The 8,388-nt window shown below is 41.0% G+C and overlaps 1 protein-coding gene across 1 annotated transcript in view; it reads left to right on the top strand.

The window, feature by feature from the left end:
* The window catches only part of PNRC1 (proline rich nuclear receptor coactivator 1), a gene marked incomplete at its 5' end in the record, with an annotated part of 3,524 nt that extends 709 nt beyond the window's left edge, over positions 1-2,815 (top strand). The window contains 3 exons of the mRNA XM_015557678.1: positions 284-440; positions 1,285-1,386; positions 1,716-2,815. Of these exons, the coding sequence (XP_015413164.1) occupies positions 284-440; positions 1,285-1,386; positions 1,716-2,159 (703 nt within the window). The remainder of the gene's footprint in view (positions 1-283; positions 441-1,284; positions 1,387-1,715) is intronic.
* Positions 2,816-8,388: the final 5,573 nt, after the last annotated feature.

The following is an 8,388-nucleotide window of genomic DNA, read 5'->3' as shown; positions in this document are numbered from 1 at the left end:
AGGGCCCGCTTTCTTGTTTTCCCGGGGGTGGGGACCTCCGGCACCGGTCCGCCGGCGCCGGGCGCGCATACTCACGCCGCCCGGGTGCGCCATTGGGGATGTGCCGCGCTGGCTCGAGTCCCTGGGGCTCGCTCTCTGCTGAGCCGTGAGGGCGCCCATCCAACTGGGGCCCTGCCCCTCGCGGGGCCGCCCTACTTAGCTGTGCTTTTTAACTTCCCAGAGTTGACTGCCGCGGCGGCACAGTTCCTCTTGCCGCTTTGGAACGATGTATTTTGTGTGCTAGTGTATCCGATGAACGGAGTTTAGCGATGTCTGCCGTGTGCTGTACGGGACTTCGTGGAAGGTGGTTTACTGTATCCAAACCGAAATTCTCGGACGAAGACTTAACCATTGGGCAGACGTTATGCTGCCCAATTGTCATGCCCCTGGACTGCTATAAAGTTGATTAAAAACCTCAGTGGGATTAAATCGTTAAAATGACTTGAAATTCACCTTTATATCAAAGTAAAACGTTTTATTGACTCCGTTTCAAACTTTTTACCATAATAAAATGAAAACAAGTTACTGCCATTTGTTGAAAGGCTGTTGCGCTGAGAGATTTGCAGCTTATCTAGCGGTGCCCTTGGAAAAATTAAATTTGTTGGCGCCAATTCCTTAAATTATTCTAGATTGCTTTCAAGTTTTAAAATCCGATGGCTGTTCTGAAATATTAGTGATAATGTAGCGAGTTTTTGTGATTTGATTCCAGGTCAGTAAGACCCTTTCTCTTCCAGAATGATATTAAACTAGGGACTCCATTAGCAGCTTCCCTTATGACATGGAATATGTTAACCATTTCTTTCGGTATCTGTGTCCTGCTTCCCTACCATCTTTCAAGTGTTGCAAGGGCAATGTGATTAATGGATTACTTTATACTTTCCATCCAGCCATACTTTCCTAGAAGGATCACTTGAGTTAAGAAAATAGAATTAGTGGGGCAGCGTTTTTGGAGCAGCTGTGAACCCAGAAAGTGTAGGGGACTGGCAGAAAACTTTTTCTGATTTGCTATACCTGGAAAAGATGATAGTGGTATTATTTTAGTATTTGAGTTTTTATTTTAGTATTTAAATATCTGAAAAATGTTGTTTTCAGAAGCTAGGAGATAGTTTTTCTGGATACTTAATAACCATTATCAAAACACTTCCTCGCCTAAAATCTGACTTCTGCTAATAAAATTTTTATTTATTCTGAATTAGCTTTTGATAGTACCTGTCTTAAAGGTAAATAGTATACCTATTAACATAGTTTTTATTTTTAAACAGACTCTCAACCAACCAAAATGAAAGCATTAGAAAATTTTTCTTGGCAACATCCTATTGTAAAAACACTGACCTTTGTCAGAAACAGGTTGGCATTACTCTTCCTTACAGTTACAGAAAGGTGGACTGGGGGTTACTTTGGGTTTTTTACTTTGACATTTTAGAACTGGCTTATACATTGCATATTGGTAACAGTGGTGATCAACTATATTTTTAGTGGTATACAAACAAATATGTGCATGTTTGGACATCAGTGATAAATGCAGCAAACATATGGTTTTAACCAAGACAGTGAACTAAAAGTTCAATGTAACTAAATATGTAACTATTTAAGTATATATTAAATATATAATAAGAGGCTTGTGACTGGTTTTTATCATGAGACTATATTCACTTTTATGTTCCTTGTCTTTATAGGTTTTAAAATCAAACATGGGAAAATCGGAGAAAATTACCACTCCCCACGGGCAGCTTGTTCATGGTATGCACTTGTGTGAACAACCAAAGATAAACAGACAGAAAAGCAAATATAACTTACCACTAACCAAGATCACCTCTGCAAAAAGAAATGAAAATAACTTTTGGCAGGATTCTGTTTCGTCTGATATAATTCAGAAGCAGGAAAAAAAGCCTTTTAAAAACACTGAGAACATTAAAAAAAAGCATTTGAAGAAATCGGCATTTCTAACTGAAATGAGCCAAAAGGAAAATTATGCTGGGGCAAAGTTTAGTGATCCACCTTCTCCTAGTGTTCTTCCAAAACCGCCTAGTCACTGGATGGGAAGCACTATTGAAAATTCCAACCAAAATAGGGAATTGATGGCAGTACACTTAAAAACTCTCCTAAAAGTTCAAACTTAGATCTCGGATTTCAGTATGTATGTAAAACATAGTTTTTCCCAAAATCCCTGAATTCTTGAAAAGAAAATTGGTACAGAAATGGAAATTTGCCTTGTTATAACCTAGGAGGGCAAAAGATGGGTTTTAAAAAATTACAAACAGCTTGTATTATGTTTTATATTTGTAAATACTGTATACCATGTATTATGTGTATATTGATACTTCAGAGGTACATTATAGTTTTGTTATGAAAGTATATGTATTTTGCCCTGCCCAAATGGTAGGTGTTTTGTATATATATATATATACAATGGAGAAAATTTTAAGTGTGCTAAGGCACATGGAAGACCAATTTATTTGCACAAGGTACTGAGAGATTTTTCAAGAAACAGCTGTCGAATCTCAAGGTGAAGATCTAAATGTGAACAGTTTACTAATGCACTACTGAAATTTAAATCTGTGGCACAATCATTGTAAACATGAGTTTGTCTGTTTCTCTAAATTGATTTCTGCCTTCTAATCTGTAATTACTGGAAAACTACTCACGTTTACTAATCTTAATTTCTGGTTTTTGGTTTATATTCATATCCAAATTTAAAATATCTCTTAATTTTAATGCCAACAAAATCGGTTGTAATCAAATTCTAAAATAATAATTTGGCCCCTTCCCCCCCCTTTATAGTCTTGACTCTTTGTGTGTGCCTGTTTTTCATGTTTGTGTGACTAGGAGGTGGATTTTCACTTTCACTTTACTGGCTAAATGTGTTTAACTTTATATTAATTATCCATCCTCCATCTGGAATTTAGAGGGTTCCATAATAATACCTCTTAGGGAAGGAATTCCCCATTTTACAAATAGAAATGGTTGTGGTCAAAAGTAAAGCTGATTAGTTGATAACTTAGAATATATTTATATATGAACTGTTTCATAAAGTACTATTTCACTTGACCATACCATACATTTTTAGTGAAAGAAATGACAATTGTTTGGTTTGCTGGATTTATATTGGTAATGAATGGTGGTACTTGAACCAAAGCAAGCATAATTGATGTTAAAATAATAGATGCAGATTTGGATTCTGAAGCTTGCTTGAAGATAAATATGGCAGCTAACGTATTTTTGTTAAAATTTAAACTGTTCTTTTACTTCGTAGTATGTAGTTTTTAGTTACAAAAAACTAGTTTATCTCAAAAAGGAATTTTTTTTGAATGGGCAATATTTAGACATGAAAAGGAAAAAGGTGTTAAGAGGGTATATAGATTCTATAAGGTAGAATAAAGGTGCTACCCTCCTTACTAGAAAAAATAAAAGGGTTCTATGGTTTACATTTTACCCTCAGACTATGCAAAACCAACAAAGGATGCTCACATGGCCTGCAGAGTCTTAGGTCTTACCCTCCTGTGCCATTTGGTTCACATGGGAGAGGAGGAATTCACTTAACTTTATGGCTGTACAAAGGTTGGTAGTGGTGTGGGCATCTTAACTTAGGATCATTATTGACTTGAGTAGTGAGCGAGTATAACGTGTTACAGCTGCCACATAATCAGAATTAATAATTTGCTGTCTTGTAGATGCAGCTCATACGTAATTCAGCCAACCATTATTCTTTAGCACTGGCTTTGTTTTTTGTTTTGGGTTTTTTGGTTAATTACCTGAGGGTATTTTTCCATTGATTTTTAGAGAGTGGAAGGGAGAGAGACACAGAGAGAAACGTCAATGTGAGAGAAACATGGATGTGAGACACTTGCCAATTAATTGGTTGCCTTCCACACATGCCCCAACCAGGGCCAGGATTGAGTCTGCAGCTGAGATACATTTCCTTTATGAATAGAACCTGGGACCTTTCAGTCTGCGGGCGGGTGCTCTATCCACTGAGCCAAAAACCAGCTAGGGCTGGCTTTATTCTTTTATGTATGTAGAGAAAGCTATACTTCATTATGTGTGTGTCACACACACATACATAGCTATATATAGCTGGCTTTAAAAATGCATTTAGAGAAGAAAGATACTCTTTTTAAAAAATCTTTATTGTTGAAAGTATTGCATGTGTTTCCCTTCTAACCCCATTGACTTCTAGCCCACCCCAGGCCTTCACCCTATTGTCAATGACCATGGTTATGTATATGTGCATACAAGTTCTTTAGTTGATCTCTTCCCTATCTGCCACCCTCCCCGGCCTTCCTTCTGAGGTTTGACAGTCTGTTCAATGCTTCTATGTTTCTGGATCTGTTTTTGTTCATCAGTTTATTTTGTTCATTAGATTATACATATGAGTGAAATACTTCTTTCTCTGACTGGCTTATTTCACTTAGCATAATACTCTCTAGGTCCACCCATGCTGTTGCAAATGGTAAGAGTGCTTCCTTTATTACAGCTGCATAGTATTCCATTGTGTAAATGTACCACAGCCTTTTGTACCCACCCACCTGTTGATGGGCACTTGGGTTGTTTCCAAATCTTAGCTATTTTAAATTGTGCTGCTATGACCATAGGGGTGCACATATTCTTTCTGATTGCTGTTTCTGATTTCTTCGGGTATATTCCTAGAAGTGGAATCACTGGATCAAGTGGGAGTTCCATTTTTAATTTTTTGAGGAAACTCCATACTGTTCTCCACAGTGGCTGCACCAGTCTGCATTCCCACCAGCAGTGTACTAGGGTTCCCTTTTCTCCACATCCTCGTCAAAATTATTTTCTAGTAGGTGAGCTTTCAGCCTTGTAAAAAGACTTTCCAAGGGAAGTGTTAACTGGTAAAAAGAATGACTAAAATTCTTGAAGGCATGACATAAGGAAATAGGTATTATCCTATCTAATAATAGACAAAGATTGAAATTATACCTCCGCTACACTTCCCATTGGCTAATCAGCGAGATATGCAAATTAACCACCAACAAAGGTGGCGGACGGCAGCCATGCAGCTGAAGCGAAACAGGAGGCTTGCTTGCTCCAGTGATGGAGGAAGCCAAGGTTCCCCGCCTGCCACGGCCCGGCTCTGAGCTCTGAAAGCAGCTAAGTTTCAATTATAGAAGCTAAACCAGGGGTCCTCAAACTTTTTAAACAGGAGGCCAGTTCACTGTCCCTCAGACCGTTGGAGGGCTGGACTATAGTTTAAAAAAAAAACTATGAACAAATTCCTATGCACACAGTGGCGGCAAAAACACCTGGCGAGCCGGATGTGGCCCGCAGGTAGCAGTTTGAGAACCCCTGAGCTAAACAAACCCCAGATACCTGCATTTAGCCAGCCGCGGCCTCAGAGCTGGGAACACCAGTGATGGTCACAATGTTTCAATTATAGAAGGTAAATAAATCCCAGAATAATAATTAAAAAAAAGAGCCTGGGAGCTTCAGCTGCCAGTGGGCTTGGCCAGCCTGAAAACTCTCAGCCCCTCAGCCACACTGGCCAGGCACCCCAGTGGGGACCCCCACCCTGAGCCGGGACACCCTTCAGGGCAAACCAACTGGCCCCCACCCATGCACCAGGCCTCTATCCTATATAGTAAAAGGGTGATATGCAAACTGACCCTAACAGCAGAAAGACTGGAAATGACTGGTCACTATGACACACTCTGACCATCAGGGGTCAGATGCTCAATGCAGGAGCTGCCCTCTGGTGGTCAGTGCGCTCTCACATGGGGAGCTCTGCTTAGCCACAAGCCAGGCTGATGGCCGCCAGTACAGTAGTGGTGGTGGGAGCCTCTCCTGCCTCCTCAGCAGTGCTAAGGATGTCCGGCTGCAGCTTAGGGCTGCTCCCCGCTGGCAAGTGGAAAGCCCCCGAGGGCGGCCGGGCTGCCAGAGGGATGTTTGATTGCCAGCTCATGCCCAATCCTCTGGGGAGCAGGCCTAAGCCAGCAGGTGGTCATCCCCCGAGGGGTCCCAGACTGTGAGAGGGCACAGGCCAGGCTGAGGGACCTCCCCCCACCCCCGCCCAAGTGCACAAATTTTTGAGCACTGGGCCTCTAGTCTATGTAATAAGAGCCTAAGTGACCTTTACAGTGGAATGACCAGAACGACCAGTAGCTATGATGTGCACTGACCACCAGGGGGCAGACCTCAAAGCAGGAGCTACTTCTTGGTGGTCAGTGCGCAAAGTGCTGCTCGGCCAGAAGCCAGGCTCACAGCTGGCGAGTGCAGCAGCGATGGCTGGAGCCTCTCCTGCCTTTGCAGCAGAGCTAAGGAGCAGGTGGACATCACCCAAGGGGTCCCGGACTGCAACCGGGCCTGTAGTAAAGTAATAGATTTTATAGTTTGAAGAGTGAACAAAACGAATTAGGCTTCAGATAATGTTTAGTGAAAAATATTAAAAGTTGAATAGTTTTGGTGTTACAGTAAAATACTATTTAGCAGCCTTAGTCCCTTCTAGCTGCTGTCACTAAATACTAGAGACTGGGTAGCTTATATACATTTGTTTCTCACAGTTCTTTAGACAGGGAATTTGAGCTGATTTGGAGTCTGGTGAGAACTCACTTAAATGGTGTCTTTTCATTGCATCCTTACATGGCAGAAGGGTGAGGGAGCTTTTGGGGGACTAATTTTTTAGGGCACTAAGGCCATGCATGAGGGTTTTGCTCATGTTCTAATCACTTCCCAAACGTTTCACTTCCTAGTAATCATCACCTTGGGGTTAGGTTTCAATATAAATTCGAACCATAGTGCAACCCAGTTATTATTCAGCCACCTTTATTTTTCTCCCATTGAAGTCTCTGATAGAATTTTTTCCAACATTTCTATGATTATATTGGGGGTTTTTTGTGGGTGTAAAGCAAACATTGCGTTTGCAGTCATGAGCTTCAGACCTAAATTGTAGTGGCCTGAAAGGGGGCTTGTAAGAGGTGAAAGGTTTGTAAGTCGAGTATGTGAGTAGAGAAAATGGTTATATGAAGTGGCACTTCAGTCTAGAACAGTGGTCGGCAAACTGCGGCTCGCGAGCCACATGCAGCTCTTTGGTCCCTTGAGTGTGGCTCTTCCACAAAATCCCGACTTCTGCGCATGGGCCACGAAGTTTCAATCGCACTGTACGTGTGCGCCCGCATGTGCTATTTTGTGGAAGAGCCACACTCAAGGGGCCAAAGAGCCGCATGTGGCTCGCGAGCCACAGTTTGCTGACCAACAGTATAGGTGAGTAGGCTAAGTAAAGGACAGGCTGTATCCCCCTTATCCACAACAAAATGCCTGAAGAGGTAAATCAAAAGTAATTTTTTTCTCCCAGAAGGTAATGACTAATTCTGGTTAAGCGTTGTCTAGTTGGGAATCTGACACCTTAGAAGTACCATTGACTTGGACCTTAAAACATTCAGCAGTATCGGACATGAAAAGAACAGGAAAATTGTCAAGAGGAAAAAGTCTGAGCAGACAGTTGTGTGAAAAGATGTAGACTAGTTAGTTCGAGAACTGCAAGGAAGGAAGGTTCAATGTATTGAAAGGTGTGAGGATAATAACATGGAGGGCCTTGAATGTCATGTTAAAGAGTTTCAACTTTATTCTGTAACCATGGTATAGCCATCAAAGGTTTGAACAAGGGAATGAGATTCCTGCTTCAAAAGGAAACTAGTGAAAAGACAGGGATAAGAGGTTTTCTTAGTCCAAGATTTGAAATTTGGTAAAACTATAATAATAAAAGCATAATATGCTAATTAGACCAGACAAAGCCGGGGCTGTGAGGGAAGCCTGGGTCCCAGGGCAGGGCAAAAGTAGGTTTACATTTGTGAGTGCATGAATCAATGATTACTGTATTATTTTCCACACAAACAATTGTAAACCTACTTTTGTATAAATTGCTTGGAAAAGGAAAGCTTAAGACAAGACAACCACTTGAAGATATTTCAGTAGTTCGAAAGAGAAAAGAGCCTAAATGACATCAGAGGAAACGGGCATGGACTTTGGGAGATGTTTTGGAGGTAGAATTAAGAACTGAGCAACTGAATGGAGGGTAAGAAAAAAGTTTTTAAATCAAGCAGTTAAGATAAAACTAGCAATTAGGGAACCCTGGAACAGGGTCATAATTATAAAGGAAGATAATTTTGATTTGCATGTTGAACTTTTGAGGTGAACGCAGGATATCCACTTGGAAAGACATGGCAAGCAGATAGAAGATAGGTTAGGCCAGAGATAGACCTTTGTTAATTAGAACATGAAAATGGAACAGAAATATTTTGTTTTCCTACGTGCTTTTGTTTTTCCCTTCATAAGGTTTGACACATTTACCAGTGCTCTTGACCCAGTCTTCCTGCTTCCTATAGACTCACAATGTCA

The sequence above is a fragment of the Myotis davidii genome, unplaced genomic scaffold (genome assembly GCF_000327345.1).
Source record: "Myotis davidii unplaced genomic scaffold, ASM32734v1 scaffold269, whole genome shotgun sequence".
NCBI lineage: Eukaryota > Metazoa > Chordata > Mammalia > Chiroptera > Vespertilionidae > Myotis > Myotis davidii.
The sequence above is the reverse complement of the archived record's forward strand: the minus strand, read 5'-3'. Positions and strand labels throughout refer to the sequence as shown.